This window comes from Armigeres subalbatus, chromosome 2 (genome assembly GCF_024139115.2).
Source record: "Armigeres subalbatus isolate Guangzhou_Male chromosome 2, GZ_Asu_2, whole genome shotgun sequence".
Lineage (NCBI taxonomy): Eukaryota > Metazoa > Arthropoda > Insecta > Diptera > Culicidae > Armigeres > Armigeres subalbatus.
The window spans coordinates 410,308,755-410,327,591 of record NC_085140.1 but is presented as its reverse complement, the minus strand read 5'-3'; the positions used below and the strand labels follow the sequence as shown (position 1 = coordinate 410,327,591).

At 38.2% G+C, this 18,837-nt stretch overlaps 1 protein-coding gene across 1 annotated transcript; it reads left to right on the top strand.

The window, feature by feature from the left end:
• The first annotated feature begins 10,042 nt into the window (after positions 1-10,042).
• Positions 10,043-10,604, top strand: LOC134217647 (uncharacterized). Its single transcript, XM_062696450.1, has 2 exons — positions 10,043-10,103; positions 10,166-10,604. Exons 1-2 carry the CDS (start codon positions 10,059-10,061, stop codon positions 10,589-10,591), a joined length of 471 nt encoding a protein of 156 aa, XP_062552434.1. The 5' UTR covers positions 10,043-10,058; the 3' UTR covers positions 10,592-10,604.
• Positions 10,605-18,837: the final 8,233 nt, after the last annotated feature.

Genomic DNA, 18,837 nt, shown 5'->3' with positions numbered 1-18,837 from the left:
CCCTGGAGTATAGGGCTTAAGATCTACCTCAGCTATGTTCAAAAAATGTGCTCAAAAATGCCCTTTTTGATGTATACAACCAAATTGGATACGCCTTCAATAATTGTTCCTGTGCAGATAATAGATAAGATAAGATAAGATAAGAATTGCCTGGTATGTATGGTCTACACTCGTTACTAAAGGACAGCTTTCTCTTTGCAAAATGGTTTATGCCCATTCACAGAACCGATTTGGATAACCCTTTAGCGAATGTTCCATCCCAAGTCATCCATGAATATTCTGGAGCACATGACTTATGGTTTATACGCGTTGCCAAAATGGTTGTTACCCTTGTGATCCATAGTAAAAAGTTGATACACCTTCAACATTTTTTGCATGCCAGTTCATTCAAGAATTCCATGAAATTACTCTTAAAAATTCCCTAATAGCTATTAAATCTTTCCAAAAATAGTTCATGCTTTTATTGATCCCTAGAACCGAATTAGGCAACCTTTTAACCAGAAATTAACTCCTACTTAATTCAAAGGATCAGTGCAAGTTTCATTTATAAAAGTCGAGCAAACAGATCTCTCGTTGTGCGTATTGTTCTTAGGGCCTGTACTCCAAGTTCTTGGATGGCTTCCCAGTCAACACAAAATCGCATATGCTAGCGAATAAGTGTACAAGGTGGAGGCGATATAGGCGCATTCCTCCATTTGACTGCGTGCAAAATGCACGTATATGGCCTCCACTTTGTATACTTGTTCGCTATGATATACGATCTTGTGTTTGCTGGGTTGGCAATGATTATGCTCAATTGAAGATGCATTTAATACATATCCAATTTGTACTCCATTTTTTGTAATTCTTGAATGGCCTGGAATGCACCATGCATTCAACACAAATCCCATTTTCTTCTAATGATCACTAAGAGCATGTTTTTTTTCTAGGAAGTATCTTTCGTTACGCGTTTATACTTTTATTTCTGTATTTCAATGCTTGAAATTCTTGGTTGGTCTTCAATGGAACATGCATTCAATACATATCTAATTTGGGTCACATGATCATTAAAAGCATGTTTCATTTCTAAACGAAACAACTAGATCTCTCGTTGAGCGGATTGACCTTTAGGACTGTGCACCAGTTCTTGGATTCTATAACAAATAATTGAAAACCAACTTGGGTTGTTAACGTTAATCAACGATAAACGCCGTTGACGTTAGTTTTTCCCTTGTCATAAGACGAGTTTGTGAGCCGGGTGTAACAGCCGGGGTACGATTTTCAACAGATCCAGTCAATTTATTTGCTTCGCGGATGACATGGACATTGTCGGCCGAACATTTGCAAAGGTGGCAGAACTGTACACCCGCCTGAAACGTGAAGCAACAAAAGTTGGACTGGTGGTGAATGCGTCAAAGACAAAGTACATGCTTGTGGGCGGAACCGAGCGCGACAGGGCCCGCCTGGGAAGCAGTGTTACGATAGACGGGGATACCTTCGAGGTGGTCGAGGAATTCGTCTACCTCGGATCCTTGCTAACGGCTGACAACAACGTTAGTCGTGAAATACGAAGGCGCATCATCTGTGGAAGTCGGGCCTACTACGGGCTCCAGAAGAAACTGCGGTCGAAAAAGATTCGCCACCGCACCAAATGTGTCATGTACAAGACGCTTATAAGACCGGTTGTCCTCTACGGACATGAAACATGGACAATGCTCGAGGAGGACTTGCAAGCACTCGGAGTATTCGCGAGACGGGTGCTTAGGACCATCTTTGGCGGTGTGCAAGAAGACGGTGTGTGGCGGCGAAGAATGAACCATGAGCTCGCCCAACTCTACGGCGAACCCAGTATCCAGAAGGTAGCTAAAGCCGGAAGGGTACGATGGGCAGGACATGTTGCAAGAATGCCGGACAGCAACCCTGTAAAGATGGTGTTCGCTTCCGACCCGGCAGGTACGAGACGGCGTGGAGCGCAGCGAGCGAGATGGGCAGACCAGGTGCAGAACGACTTGGCGAGCGTGGGGCGTATCCGAGGATGGAGAGATGCGGCCTCGAACCGTGCATTGTGGCGTCAAATTGTTGATTCAGTGTTATCTGTTTAGATGTTAACTAAATAAATGAAATGAAGACGAGTTTGTACAATCCCATTGAATTCCACTTAATTGTATCTTGATCTTAGTTTTTCGAAAATTTAACGTCAACGGCGTTACGTTGAATGTTTTAAAAATAAACGTTAACGTCAATTTTTTTTTATTCTTTATATGAGTGATTTTTAAGATTTACAAAGTTCATCACTATTAACGTCAATGAAAAGCGTTGAATCAACGTCAACGCCAACGTTGATTCCATCGTTGATGCTCTCAAGAAGCGATGAATCGTCGGAAGCGTTGTCATGGTCAACGATTTGATAAACAAGTGAAAATTTCGGAATGCAAAACCAAACCAAACTTGTACTTGTCACTAAAAAGGCGCTCGTGGTACGGGTGTGAAACTGCCGGGTGCTGCCGACATCGACTTAGCAAAAATAGTTAATTTATTAGTACCGGATTGTAATTTTGTACATTATATAAATAGTGTGAGGCTGCTTAACTAAGGTTTCTGTTAATCAACGTTAACGTTAAGAGTTGAAATGTTTCCATTTTTCTTTCTTTCATTGATGCGTTGATAGAAGCATTATAAATACAAACAAAAAATTGAATTATTCGAAGTAATCTATTTCACAGAAATGCCATCAACAGCATTGAACAACATTTCGAAGGGCCTTTAAGAAGCGGCTGTCTACTCTTGTGGAATATTGTAGGCAAACAAATGCTTAAGAGAAACGATTCATTTAATAGCCTTTCCGTCCCTGACGTTTGGTAAGGGATTTCAAAAATTAAAAGAGATGTAAAAACCACATTTCTTGACCGATTCCTTCACAACAAATTGCTTTTCATCAGGAAGGAGTCCCATTTCTGGATTTGGGTCAATCCTCAGTATGGTTCCAGATATATTCCAGAATCCATTGGGGCCAGGTGTCCCCGAAAAAAGTGGCCATTTTTAAACATCACGATTTCACAAATCAATTATCGACATGATGTTTTCAGGGTTCCTGGACCACTGGAGGAGGAGAAGGGCCGTTTGGCCGAACGCCGCTAGGCCGAAAGTTGTTTGGCCAAATATACCATTTGGCCGAACACACCATTAGGCCTAAAGTCATTTGGCCGAAAGGGTCATTTGGCCGAGAGGGTCATTTGACCGAGAGGGTCATGTGGCTGAAAGAGTCATTTCCTAAATTAAGCAAAAACAGGTCGGGTTACACCTCAAACTCAAACAATGATCGGGATGATGTTTTCAGGGTTCCTTGACCACCTGCGTTCAATCCTGCCCCAAATGGCAATTTCCTAAATTAATCCAAAATGTGGCCGCATTGAACACGAGTTGCCCAGAAACCCTGAAAATATCATTCTCATCATTATTTTGGGCCGCTTTATCCGGGGACAACTGACCCCAACATATTATTCATGAATTATTTTAAAATCGTACTGAGGACTGATGGACAAGTATGAATAAAAAATTGCGATCCATCCGAATAAAAGATATTTTAGTTACTAGATAAAGATTGTCGCTTCTGTTCCCTTTGTTCTGCTGTCCGAAACATGTGTGGTACATACCTGTCAAATCGTATGGATTTTTCTTCTTTGACATTTAGCTCCCCTATCCTCGCCAGCAAAAGATGTTCCGGACAGCGACGACAGCGACAATCTTTATCTAGTAACTAAAATATCTTTTATTCGAATCGAATGTAACTTGTTGCGAAGGAATCGGTAAATAAATTTGGTTTTTACAGTAGTTTTGATTTTTGGAAGCCCTTGAAAACAGACATCAGAAACGGAAAGGTTAGTTGGGGCAAACGCGCATCATAACGGGCAAATGTGCTCTTTTTAAGAAGGCATTATCTCTTAAATTCGCCTAATACCGTCAATTCGCCTTGTACCGGGCAAACGCGATCATTTAAGGTCCTCTGACGGAATCCAAGATAAAAAGTGCTCGCGTTTTCGGGGGCACGCCACTCGATACGGAAGCAACGCACAACTGTCATTTTTATCATTTCACGCATGCTGCGTCGCAGCAAAGCTAAATCAACAAAAATGACAGTTTTGCACCGTCTCTGAATCGAGTGGTGTGCCCCCGAAAACGCGAGCACTTTTAAACTTGGATTCCGTCAGGAGTGACCTTAAAGAAGGCATAATCTCCTCAATTCGTTGTTTACCAGCCAGATGCGTTCATTCAAAAAAAGTTTTATTGTAGTAATCAACTAACCTTCAGAAGGGACTTACTTCTCATACAGGAACGGAACAGACAGAATAGTCAACAATACTCCAATTAGGGGATGAAAAAAATCATGAGTGCATGAGTTTTCAACAGCAAGCTGTTTGCGGCAAAGTCTGCTTTTCTATCTCTCTTTGAATGTACGCTACAATCTGAACCAATTACTAAGATATCTATAACGATCGCAGATAAAAATGATCAGCTGGAAAAGCCTGCTAAATCAAATAATTCAACGGGAAACTTGATGTACTAGTAGATTCCAGGCTCTAGTTCTTATTAACATTTTTTATCCAGTATTTTGCGCGTGGTAATGGCGGCGTGAGTTCCTCCCAGTTTGACATTCAAGAGGTAGAAAACATTGGCACTCATCAGGTTAGCCTTGAATTGCATAAAAACTATTCGTAAATATACAGATGTCAAAGAACACGCAAGGCTTGAAATATTTTAAAATCCAAATTCCTTTAATTCAAATTCATATTTTAGTTCATTTTAGGTAACATGCGATCTCATCAATGGATTTCAAGAATTGCTTAAGATGAAAAGAATCATCAGAAACATTATCCTCAATATTCAATCTAGAAAAATACTTTTTACCTGGGAGGGAGCTCTTGATACTACACATCAAATTAATTATATACTGTCGTCATGCAACAAGTAAATTTTCAACAAGAAAAAACAATCAACGTAGGCGCCATCTGAAAAGACTAAATTCTGTTTTGCGTGTTATTGTTGTTTTATTGCCTTAAAAATTCGCTTGCCGAGAGTTTCGTTTTCGGCTCACACTGACAGCTAGATTTAGCCTCGGATTGAAACACACATTTTTCGAATCTGTTTCTCCTCCCAGCTTTTTACAATAGCTACGTTTTCGAGTTGAGTTGAGTTGAGCATGTAAAAACAGTTATCCATAACGCAAAAAAAATGTCCAAATAGGATAGTTCACTTTAGGGTGGTTATACAATAAAGCCACAAATCGGCCATCTTGGAAACCACGTGCTTTTCCTAGTGATTTTTCAAGAGCACGAATTGAGAGAACCACAATGCCCATGGTGATAAAAACATCCGTAGATCATTTGCTTACTTATGCTAAACAATCGACTTGAATTTCAGCATGGCTTGATTGTATAATCACCTTAACTTTTTTGTGTAACTTATTACACCACCAGATCCCTCAATTTAACGAATCTTTCTAAATTGTGAATTTCTTCATTTGAAATACCTACATGGCAAAAAAAAATACGAGTAATCGAAACCGTCATGCTTGTGACGGCAGCATAGTACATAATAAAATAATATTCTGAGCAGAGCTTGTGGTGAATGTTAATAGAAATGCTGATAATTATTTGAGGGTCTTATGAAGATGAGCATGCTAGCAGTAATTTAGTAGTTGCAACTCCGTGATTTACCAGAATAAGAGCCATTTTTTTAGGAAAATTATTTTGAGCTGGAGATGAACCAGTCTCCGGCTGAAAATCTCCCAAATAAAGATAATAATAATAATAAAAATTTTGAGCTTTTTAGTGGAATGTCTTCACTTGTCATAAGACGAGTTTGTACAATCTCATTGAATTCCACCACTTAATTGTATCTTGACAGATACGTATTTCGACCTCAACAGTAAGGCCGTCTTCAGTGTCTCGTACTTGACTCGACTTCGAGATGTTGAGGTCGAAATACGTATCTGTCAAGATACAATTAAGTGGTGGAATTCAATGGGATTGTACAAACTCGTCTTATGACAAGTGAAGGGACAGAATAAGAGCCTAGGGGCATAGGATTTATTTCCCAACCTCAATGAGTAGTCCTGGCGTTGGTCATTAACATGAAGTGCATAATATCACTATCAATTTGCAACAGTTTCATCATTGACACCAGTTCAAAGTCAGATCTGAAACTCTGGTTAGAATTACGAGTTTGAATTTAAAATGCCACTTATTAACTATCAATATTTCCATAGCATGGCCCATGTCCTGGCTTTGTCAATCTATTATGGGGTTTACATTCTTAGGTAATGAAATTTAAATGTTAGAACTGTGAAACCTAAACAATGAAATTCTTGAGTAAAATCTATAAGGATCCTAGAGTAAAATATTTGACGTTATGTTTGTTTTCAACAATCCCGATAAGTGGCATTATTTTTCAATGAACCAAAGCCTACATTGATCTGAATATATAAATATTTTCCACCTCTTAAATGTCAAAAAGGAACCCACGAGGCCGCCATTATCGAGCGCAAAATACTGGATTCATGTATTTATTCGGAATGCACTACGCTTCTGGCGACTGACAAAAAATTTTCGTCGTATTTTTTCACGTCCTCCCAATAAGAGACTTAAAAGGAAGTTTGCGCGTAATCAGATCAACTACACAAAACTTGGAACCGAAAGGCAACCAACTCTACACTTTTGACGGTATTCCGAAATACTAACAAATACTAGCTAAAAACTACATCGTACCTACGGTAAATTGGTAGAAAGACGTTTCCGATTCAAATTACGCATTCATTACCACATCATAATTTTCATTTATTTTTATTTTTATTAGTCAAGATTAATCACATGACTCTTTGCTGACAACCGTTTTTAGACCTGCAAATGGCAGACAAAGTGCAATAATGAGCACTGCACAGACAGAGGTGGAGCACCACACGATGCAATCACATTCTTGTTCTCAAAAGCTATTGAAATTACGCCAAGTGGTGTCCCACCAAATAACAATATCTGGCACCGCCAGTGATAATGAGGTAAATTAATTAATTGTACGATTAGGCGCATGCATTTTCGATCAAAAGAAAAGTGAGTTAAACCTCTCGGATATTGATTCAGTACGGTATTGTTTAAAGGTACCTGCCTATAGCATTCAAAGCTGCCAATAGGAGTTCATTCAGTGTCCTACAGCCCCAGTAGAGAGCCTAAAAGGGAAAAAAGGAAAAGTTCAAATGTTCGATCTTGCAAGTTGGTAGCACCCCAAAACGGTAGCTTTGATCTTGTGGCCTTTTGTGCGAAACCGAGTTCACATTATAAGTAGGAAAGGTAGATTTGGTACGCGGCGCGATATGTGTTCGCATAAATGTATGAGAAGCCGGCATTTATGACGATTTCATACTCCGCCGTGGTGTTTCCAGCGTTTATGCAGCTGATTAAAAATTAAATCAGATAATTTCGTCTATAATTCGCTCGCAGTGACAAGGCACTAATAAGGCGCACGCCACCGCTACCGCCACTACTACGGCTGGCTGGGGAGCACGATCTAACGAACGATCAGCAGTTGGCGGGCAGAACGTGCGTGACTCATAAACTGGATCGAATTGGGCAATAACATGCGGATAATGCCCGTATTGAAAGGTGCGCAACAAGTGTGCTTTATTATTCATTTTCTACCGAGTCGATTGTGCATTGAATTCTACACCGATTTTTTGTATTGCTTGTCGTTGGACATTTTTGTTTGGTCAAGAGGAAATGCGGACTATTGACTCCAAAACATTGATCTGAAGACTTAAACCATGACCAACTTGAAATGAATTTTCCCAACCACGTTTAGAATCTTTTTTTTTTTCAAATTTTAAACCTACTAAAGGTACAGAATTGTCGGTCTACTCACCATTTCTACCAATTAACAGAACACTAATGTTTTGCCTCTAGCAAAAAAAGAGGTCCTTCAAGAGTAAAGCACACCCTCACTTATTATAAGCCTTTTCACTTCTAGTTAACGTCCATCGAACTTCTGATATGCAGTTTATTTCCATTAGCCAAAGTCGCATTCACCGGACCCAAGATCAATTGTAGCACCAGTAGATTAGAGACATGGTTTGCGTTTCGTGGTGCTTTTGCTCGAGAACACCCCCCGGGCGGCAGCGAACAAACCAAAATTTGGTGTCAAATCGAACACCTATCAACATGCGACGCTAGCCAACCACCAACCACCAGGTGATCTGCTGCCCCAGAGCCAGGTGATTGTGCGATACGCGGCTCTTTTCTCGCTGGCTGGGTTTCTCGTAAACTGGTTCAGCCGCCGAAGGGGGATGGTGAGAAAATGTCTATTAGACCGTGTTGGCGGTATCGCTCGGTATCGTTTAGCTGGACACCAGACCCGAGCCGCCTTATGTGTCGAACGGTTTGTAATAAATCGCCCAAGGGTTCAAAGCGTAAGTGGCGTTTGATAGCGCGACAAAAACAAATCTCATGCGTTATTACTTGCACTCGCTTCGGGTGCTACTGATTTGCGCATAATAAGCGACTACACTTGAGGAGAATAAATTATGCTTCGTTTGTTTTTCGTTTACATTTGGCACTGGTAGGTTTGAAAAAGGACTTCTTTCCTTGAACATTTTATTCAGGTAATAATTTATTTCTGTTATAAAGCTTTCAGTATAACCAAATTAGGGTAAGTAAAATTTTTTAGCCGTGCGGTAAGACGCGCGGCTACAAAGCAAGACCATGCTGAGGGTGGCTGGGTTCGATTCCCGGTGCCGGTCTAGGCAATTTTCGGATTGGAAATTGTCTCGACTTCCCTGGGCATAAAAGTATCATCGTGTTAGCCTCATGATATTACGAATGCAAAAATGGTAACCTGGCTAAGAAACCTCGCAGTTAATAACTGTGGAAGTGCTTAATGAACACTAAGCTGCGAGGCGGCTCTGTCCCAGTGTGGGGATGTAATGCCAATAAGAAGAAGAAGAAGAAGAAGAAAATATTTTTTTAAAGAAATTGAATTAAAAATTTTATGTTTCGAGATTTACGCTATATCAATAACCTATTTTCAGTAAGTTCAATCCAAGTTAATTACCTGTTTCCGGATATTATTCGGTCAAAATGCACACTAATTACAATATTTGAAAACTCGATGTGTATGTGAATGATTTAGATCGAAAAATGTATTTGCAGAAGATTCAATTCTACGACCCTCTGTATGCTTTAACCAACTAAGCTGTATGGCTGATTCCTATATTTGAATTTTGAATGATGAAAAAATAAACTCCCTACTTATTGTCTTTCAATAAATCACCAACTTTACCAAACCATCTGTTGTGTTCAGAACGAATAATGCACTTGTCTTTACAACGGTCGTAACTTGATGTTTGATGTACTCTACAGTGACCTGCATAATAAAAAGCCCACTTTCCGTTTTTCATACAAAATACATACAACTTTGGAGATCTAGATCACGATTGCGTGTGAACCAATTTTGCTGAAAAATTTGAGCTCAGATATAACTTGAATTTTACCACATCTAAGTTTCGACCATATTGATTCATAGGATAAAAAATTATTGCGGTAATACCAAAACGTTTTTTTTTTTGGCAAAAAATTGATTTTATAATATTTTGAAAATTACAACTCTTAGTGTACAAGTATATTCCGCAAACTTTTTTGTATTGCCAAAATACGCGTTTTTGCTGAATAAGTCATCAGTTTACAACCTATAGAATTCAAGATATTTTAAAAATAAATTTTTGTTCAAAAATTCATTTTGGTGTTACCGCAATAATTTTTTACCCTATGAATCAATATGGTCGAAACTCTGGTGTGGTAAAATTCAAGTTACATCTGAGCTCTGGTCAAATTTTCAGCAAAATTGGTTCACACGCAATCGAGATCTAGATCTTCAAAGTTGATAATTTTGTATGAAAAACGGCATGTGGGCTTTTTATTATGCCGGTCACTGTATGTTTGTTGAGATTGAAGCATGTTATCGAACAAAATCAAACAGCTAATAAACCTATAAATATATCAACTTGCTTTCAGTAATGCTGTCTTCTAGTGGGCGTTACAATGTGGCTACCACTAACATTGTCGTTTTTTATTGCGATGGCAACTGTAAATATTCCCAGATTTAATCAACCCATCCCAATGTTAATTTTTAATTATAAGTATTCCAGGCTGAGCAAGTATACCAATCATGTGCAGACGAGTGGCTAAAGTCTGACAACGATTGGAAGCATCACATCCTGTGCAAAGTTTCTATCTTCGATGTTCGAGATCGAGGAGACGCACCACTACCATCCATGAACGACTTTGTGGGTTGTACGTTCGTCAAAGCAGGTTGGATGGACAACGCCAGCCGAGCACTGAATGTGGCCAAAATAGCTGCCGACTTGAAGGATATGGGTTATCCGGATAGGCAAGATAAAATCGGAGAGCTGAATGGCAGATGTCAATCGATCTATGGTGAGAAAATTACTGTGATGAATTATTTGGAATGCCTTGCAATTGGACCTGGTGCTGTTAGGGAGATCATACCGATGCTAAAGAAAAGGGAGAAAGATTTTTTCAGCAAAAATCATTGCAGTGGAGTGAGGATTTGAACACAAACATTGTTCCAAAATTTATTTATTTAATTTATTTAAGGGGAAGAGAGTCATTTTCTTGTTCCTAAATAGAAATGTAAGCCACCGCCGGCATTTTTGCATCGGCGCGCCACCGTTTGAGATCTGCTACGTCGCTGATCTTAAATTGCTCTCGCCGATCAAAATGTGTTGTGCATTTGAAACTTCAGAGATTTTATCGTGAAAATACCAATGATTTCTTTGAAAATTTCTTAAATTTCCCGTTGATGTTTGGAAAATATTTTATCTAGAACATTTAGTAGAAACTATTCGAAAATAAAAAAATATTCCTTTTGAAGTCATGATCAAATTTCCGTGAAAGATTAGAAGAGTTTTCCGGGGGAATTCTGCAGAACTTATGAGCACATTTGGAAAATTTAATTAAATTAAATGGAATGGAATTAATTAAATTAAATGGAATTTAAAAAAAAGTTTGTGCAAATTTCGAACAATTTCTTATTTTCTGGAAATTTCAAACATATTCTCCTTGAAATTTAAAGAGTTTCTTGATGAAATCAAATTCTTGAATGAGGAAGGGCCGTTCGGACGAAAGTCATTTGGCTGAAAGATACAAGGTCGAAAGTAGCTGAATCTGTTATTTTGCTGAAATGGATGTACGGGTCGAAAAGTCGATCAGTTGAATATGTCGTTTGGCCGACAATGACTTTTAGTCGAAATGATCGTTTGGTGCAAAGAGCTTTTTTGCCGAAATGGACATACGTTCGAAAATGTGACTTGACCGAACTGGTTATTTTGCAGAAAAAAAAGTTGACTCTACACACTTAATTTAGATTACCGGGTAATCTCAGCAATATCTCAGCAATTTGTAAGCCCCAGTAAACATTTTGTTGCTGAAATTTCTGTCATAGTTGCTGAAAATCTGCAAATATTTTATCGGGATATCAGTTTTTTTTACTTTACTGCCAAACTGCAGATATCAAAACTTAGTGTGTACTGCACACATCGTAGTTGCAAGTCGTGATTGACCGAGAAAGAACAAATACAGCTATTATTATTATTTTATTATTTTATTATTTTATTATTATTTATTTGTTTATTTCTAGTGGCGTAAGGTTTATGCTTTTAAATTGCCACATGCGGCGACTCTTAGTTTTACAATTAAATTTTTTGATATTTTTTTACATCTTCTTCTGCTTATTGGCAATATATCCCCTACTGAGACATTGCCGAGTTCGTTCATCAAGCAGTTCCATAGTTAGACAATATTTCTAGATCAAGTTACCATTTTTGCATTCGTATATCATGAGGCTAACACTATGATACTTTTATGCCCAGGGAAGTCGAGACAGTTTCCAATCCGAAATAAGGTCAATTCAAAAAGCGGGTGGCCAGAAATTACGACAAAGATTTAACTAGCGTACTGTCTTTTTATTGCTACATATTTGTACGATACAGGAAAACTTCACTTATCATAATATCTAAAAAATCGCGCATGAACACAAAGATACTTGTTTTTTCATACAAACCGGTAGTGAATTCCATAGGCAATTCTACAAATCCATACATTAACTAATACACAAGAAAAAATCAGATCAGTTGTTCCCTATATAGAAATTCTAGTTTTCTTTATTAAGATTCTTTCAACAATTTTCTCTTTTTGTATAAATCAAATTGTTTTGTGAATAACAGAGTAGAACATGAAATGACAAATATACGGTAGGATAATAGTTCTGAACATACTGACATCTTACCACTTTTCCATGCTGCCAAAAAATCGAGTGTACGTTTTCATACCGCGATTTATATGTTGAAAATATTGCAGGCCACCTAAATGTTTTATTCTACGTTGTGCGAATGAATAAATTAATTAACAAATACAGAACGATCAAGCGATCTTCGAAATATGTTGTTCTGTTTTGTGTGAGTGAATAAATTAATTAGCAAATGAAACATTGGTGCGCGATCGATCGGGTTTCCTTTAATAAGTAGAACGATCGCGCGATCATTAATATATTTGGCTCTGCGTTGTGCGGGTAATTAAATTAATTAACAAATAAAAAGTTAGTGCGTGTTCTATCGTGTTTCTATTAGTACGCAGAGTGATTACGCGATCATCGAAATATTTTGTTCTGCGGTGTGTTTTGTGTGCGGTCGATAAATCAATTAACTAGTGCGCGTTCAATTGTGTTTTTGATTAAACTCCATCAAAATATACGTTACACACGGCAAACCGTTTACCAAAACGAACCCTGCTACACTTCCTACCCTATATATCCAACATCCCAGTGATTTTTTGTGGAAGTGCAGATGACTCGTCGGCTTCCATCAAAGCGAGCATCACGTCGTCATTTTCCTACCTATTCCCCAATTGACCTGCATTCGGACACGGCCGGCGCTGGTATTGCTTGATTTTGGGTCACCAGTTTTTACACATTGAGGAAGATGTTAGTCCCAAACATAATCTGTTGGTTCTCTGTGTAATTTCAGCTGACCTGGCAATAACGGAGTAGCAACCGTGGGCGGTCAATCATGCTCATGCTCAGGGAAGTCGAGACAGTTTCCAATCCGAAAATTGTCTAGACTGACACCGGGAATCGAACCCAGCTACCTTCAGCATGGTCTTGCTTTGTAGCCGCGTGTCTTACCGCACGGCTAAGCAGGGCCCCTTACTTTACATGTTTTCGCTATACGACAACTGGGACGTGATGTTCGTAGCAGCTATCGTATGGTGAAAACATACAGAGTAAAAAATCAAACGATCGAAACGTCGGGAATGTAATACACAGACTGAGAAAGCCAAGTTTATAAAGTTAACTGATTAAACGAATTTCTGCTCTGCGAGGAAGATTTTTTTATTTTTTCACTTCGCGCTGGCTGGCGTGATCTGCAGTGACACGATCGATCCCGCACTGATTAATTCTCTGCTCCTCGATGCAGATTTTTTTTGTCTTCGCGTACTGCATGCCTGGTATAATCTAAAAGCTGTTGACACTGATCAATTACTTTCGCTGTCTCTCAACCACACCAAACTCAAGTATGATTTAGCTGAACTGGTCATTTTGAAGAAAGTCGTTTGAACAAAACGAACGTTTAGCCAAAAATGGCGTCAAGATTTTTTTTTGTGTCTTTATTAAGGAGACTTTCAGCCCGTTTGATCAAGATCGTTGTTTGGTATAAATAGCCATTTACTAAACAGGCCAAACGTTTAATTCGGCCTAACATGTTATACCAAGGGTCTTCTGCCGAGCCAAATGACCAGAAGGGTAAGTATTTAATCAAAAATCATTTGGCCGAAGGCCACAAGGTCGAAAATTGTTTAGCCGAATATATCATTTGGCCCAGGGTAGAAATATTTCACAGTCAATGCAGTGAAAAACATGGATCTCAGTATAATCTGGGGTCGCCTTCATCGCCGCCGTAGTGAGTGCTAAGCATATGCGTTATTTCGAAAAATTTCGTTTCAGGTGGTTCGGAACGAAATTCCGCGGAATTTCGCGGAATTTGACCATGGCGAAATCTGATTTTTGGATTTCGTTTCGTTTCGTAAAATTACAAAAATTTCGCTAGAAAAAACTAACTTTTAACGAAATTTAACGGAATTTTGAAAGCAATTTAAACTTAAATCATACTTAAATCAATGCCTCGTACGGTTGTGTATTATCAAAAATTTTGGCTGCGCCGCTGAACAAAATTATAAAACTCTTTTCAAAACTTAATGTTATAGAATTTTTTTTAACGCTTACTACATAATCTTATTCTGAGTCGATAAATACGTAATAAATTTTCTTCTGTAAAACGTCTTCAGTGTTTTGTTAGAAATATCTAACAGAAAATGAAAAGTATCTTTAACTATTCTATCCTATTTTTTTCAAAAGTGATCCGACTTAATATTTAAGACGTCAGGCTCAGAGTGTAAATGTATTTAGATATATGAATCAGATCAGCATGACTTTGTCAAAACAGCAAAGCAGTGGCACGGATTCCTAGGGCTCTTGTGAAGTATTTTTAGAGCGCCTCTTTCACATTGGTTTTGCGTTGGATTGATTTGAAACATGGTTTTCTTTCTTAAGTTTTCAAAATAACTTCGTTTACAATAAATATTTAGTCGCTTACCAAGGTAGCTTCAATTGAATTAGCTTTTGAACTAACCAACGATTCCTTTTCCGTTGCGATCACGAAGATGCAGAGCATTCCTCGGTCTCTTATAACAATGAGTGTCAAACTAATTTTCCCCTCCTAATAGCAGATCGTCGAGCTGATTATCTATAAGACTGTGGGTCTCCGAGCCTCATATAAAAAAGTCGAATTTGGAAGAAAATTTTAGCCTTTTGGTGCAACTTTTTGTATGAGAAAGGAAAAATTATTTCTTCATACCTGGCAAACTGCTGCCGTAAAAACTTTGCGATCAAATTTCTGAAATTTATAACTTTGTGCATTTTAGAAAGATGCAGAGGATTATTCTAGTTAGTAAATGTATGCTAATAAATGTATGGAAGACTGATTTTTTTTTGTTGTTTTATGTTGGTTATTTGTACCGGAAATGCCGAATTTCCGGAGCTTGTTCCATGGCCATCGAATGGCCTGTTATACCCTACCAAGAAACTATGGCGTTTTCTAGATTACTCATGAGATTCTGAGAGGATTGAAGTGTCGGAAGCCTAATTTGTTTTGTAGTTTTATGTTGTCCTTTTGTACCGGAAATTGTGGATTCCCGGAACCTGTTCCGTGGCCATCGCATGGCCAGTTTCACCCTAGCAAGAAACTATGGTGTTTTCTAAGTTACTTATGAGATTCTGAGAAGTTTGAGGTGTCGGAAAACCAATATATTCCGTGATTCCATGTTGGCCTTTTATACCGGATATTCCGGGTTTCCGGAACCTGTTCGGTGGTCATCCGGAGGCCAATTTATGTCTATTTGGCTATTGCTGTCAATTATTCACATTGACCATTAATTACTTATACTAAAACACCTGTTATGACGTTAAAAATTTCAAAATATTGAACATTTGCTCAAAAAATGACTTATGCTACACTTCAAAACTCCGTTCACTAAAAGAGGGAGCGTCATGCTGAGCATTTTACCCATCTACTTTCTGAAACTACTACTCCCCTTGATCACAGTTGAAACCAGTGTTGTAAAATGTCATTTGCATTCGTTTGTATAATTTTACCAGAACTTTTTTCAGAAGGTAGCTATCAATTCATGAGGTATGACGAACTTATAGCGCTTAAATGTGCCTACAACTTTGTCTAACAAGACATTGAGGTAAATATGTAATCTGGGGCGTGGAGAGTTTTCACTCTACAGCCTCAGATGTTATACTTAGAGCAATGTACCCTTGGACGAAAGTATAGCCCTACTCAAGCGTTATGAGCACATCTAAAATTATGGAATAAATTTGGCTTCTAAAGAAAGTTATGAACGAATTAGTCAATTGACATGCAGATGACATTTTACAAGCCTGGTTGAAACCGCTTGCATTTTAGTTGAAAATTTACCGAGATCGAGCTGTTTTGAGTTGTCAAGATTCGTCCCGGCAGTTTGAGGGTTAACAACTCTCTATCTGCGTATACACCGGACAGATGAGGATATATAAATGAGTAATGAGTATCCAACTAGCTAAAAAATAAAATTTATACATTCATTTTCTGGTTTTGAGTTAACTCAATACCATAAAACCATGCTTATAAGATAACATGAAGTATGTTTCAGCATAATAACATAATTACATAATTCTTAAGTTCCCAGCAAACACAAGATCGTATATCATAGTGAATAAGTGTACAAAGTGGAGGCCATATACGTGCACTTTGCATGCAGTCAAATGGAGGAATGCGCCTATATCGCCTCCACATTGTACACATATTCGCTAGCATATGCGACTTTCTGTTGGCTGGGTTCAATCAAAGTTTATTGCCTTTTTACGGGGATTAAACCACCCGACTTGGACATTAATTTACAATGTTGTGAAAACTCATATATGAATATATACATTATGTGGAAGATATAGATTTGGAAAATGTATTGGAGGTAACCACTTTCCCTTCGATGGGACTCGAACCCGTGACCCTACAGTACGCTAGACAGTAGCTTAGTTGGTTAAAGCACCAGTATAGCGTACTGTAAGGTCATGGGTTTGAGTCCCATCGAAGGGAAAATGTTTACCTCCAATACATTTTTCAAATCAATATCTTCCACATAATATACATATTCTCATATGAGTTTTCACAACATTGAAAAATAATTCTTAAGTAAAATAAGGTTTTTAACAGAATTTGAAATTAATTGCATTTTATTCGGCAACTCGGCCGTACGAAAACCATTTTTTTGTTAAACATCTTGGCTGTACATATGCACAGCACATGTTTCGAAATGGGCAATATCAAATTTGCGAAAAAGAATCCACGAGTTTTGGAGGGACTCGAACCCTCAACCTCCTACTCTCTATATAGGCGTGATAACCACTTAAAGGTCTCGTTTGCGGAAATGCCATCAGAATCCGAGTACCAACATCCACCGCGGTTAGCTCTTTTTTGCAAATTGAATATCTTTCGGATGCTTGATTTGTCCAATCTCACATGTGCTTTACTGTTGGTCAAGCGAGTGCACATTGTTTATTAAACGAGAAGATCTGATGTGCACTCGCAATTGGTCGCAAAGAAGTTTCTTGACTTTGAAAAAATGAAATCAGAATTGCATACATAATGTAAAACCAATTAAATAAAAATTCCGCGGAAAATAAATAAAATTTCGTTTCGTTTCGAAAAATTTGATATAAAAGACATCACCTTCATCCAGTGCTGCCGAATATTTACAACCCTGATTTGGCCGAACAGACTATTAGGTTGAAACCTATCTAGTCGAAACGCTGCTTACTGAAATGGTTTTCGACGTAAAACAAAAAACGCCACTATCGCCGTCCAAAATAATGACAAACGCCAGATCGGCACTCACCTCTACTGTTAAATAAATAATTAGTTTGAAAACCTCAGATAAAACTTTTACTTAATTAGAGCGCTGTCTCTGATATTTTTGTGGAATGAATTGTATGTGCTTTGTCTGTCGCGGAACTTTCAACAGCATATTGCTTACCTCAAAGCAACACATAAGATGCGATTCAAATATGACGTCCACTATTATTTGAGATTTCTTATCCCCCCTTCCCCCTCTGACTCGCTTTTTTGTATACCTAGTATATGTACTGTCACAAAATCTCAGATCCTAAAACATGTGACGACATTATTAAACGATCCCTAATAAAGTAGAAATATATGATCTTTCTAACCTCAAATTCAGAAAAAAAACTAGTTTTATCTACTTCACAGCTTTGTGATTTGAGAAGAGGTCACCAGTGAGCCCAAGTACAGGAATTCTTCAACCACCTCGATTTCGTCGCCACCAATACAAACTCGTAGTGGGTGGCTTCCCGACCAGTAAGTCATAACAAAATGTTATCACAATTATATCAACATGTGTTACAAATAACAATACTAGAGAGTGAAGAAAGAAATTTTCATGATCGTCATAACATGATTATAACATAATGTGTTATGTTTCTTTTTACCGAAAAAAAAATGCCTACATTTTTTGTAGATAGGAATTGAAAAAAAAACGAAGGTACCACCTTCAGTGTAACTTGAACCTGCATTCAAAGTTGAACTAGCTGAACAAAGTTAATTGCTTACATTACGGATATTCATAATCTTTTCAATAACATAATTTGTTAAAGTATTAGCTATTTTCACCACTTTTTATGTAACACGTCGAGTTATATTTTTTGTTCAATAGTTATCGAGCGCAGTTGACCTGGTGGACCAAATAATCCAGACCCCAGAGCAGATTGTAGAGCCTAGAACATCTGGTTTGGGTATATCTGAGCTGCAAATCATACGTGTGAGCTCTACGGACTTGTATGGACATGACTGGTCGATTTCAGATAGTTATCGAGCGCAGTTGACCTGGTAGACCAATTGATCCAAACTCCAGAACAGATTGGAGAACCTGAAACATCTGGTTTGGGTATATCTGAGTTATAAATCATACGTATGGTCGATTTCAGATTGCTTTCGAGCGCAGTTGGCCTAGTAGACGCATTGATCCAAACTCCACAGCAGTTTGGAGAATACAGAATATCTGGTTAAGGAAGGATTTAAGAAGTTAAGGATTAATCAAACTAAGCTGATATTAGTAAATCTTGAACAGAGAGGTTATTTACTCAACTGCGTCCCGCATTTTATTGAATCCATACAATCTGCAAGGGTGT

Bases quoted from the DNA above. Each gene is read 5' to 3' on its own strand.
- LOC134217647 (XM_062696450.1), top strand. From the start codon at position 10,059: ATGTGGCTACCACTAACATTGTCGTTTTTTATTGCGATGGCAACT. The intron at 10,104-10,165 runs GTAAATATTCCC...TAAGTATTCCAG, and splicing joins TTTTTATTGCGATGGCAACT to GCTGAGCAAGTATACCAATC.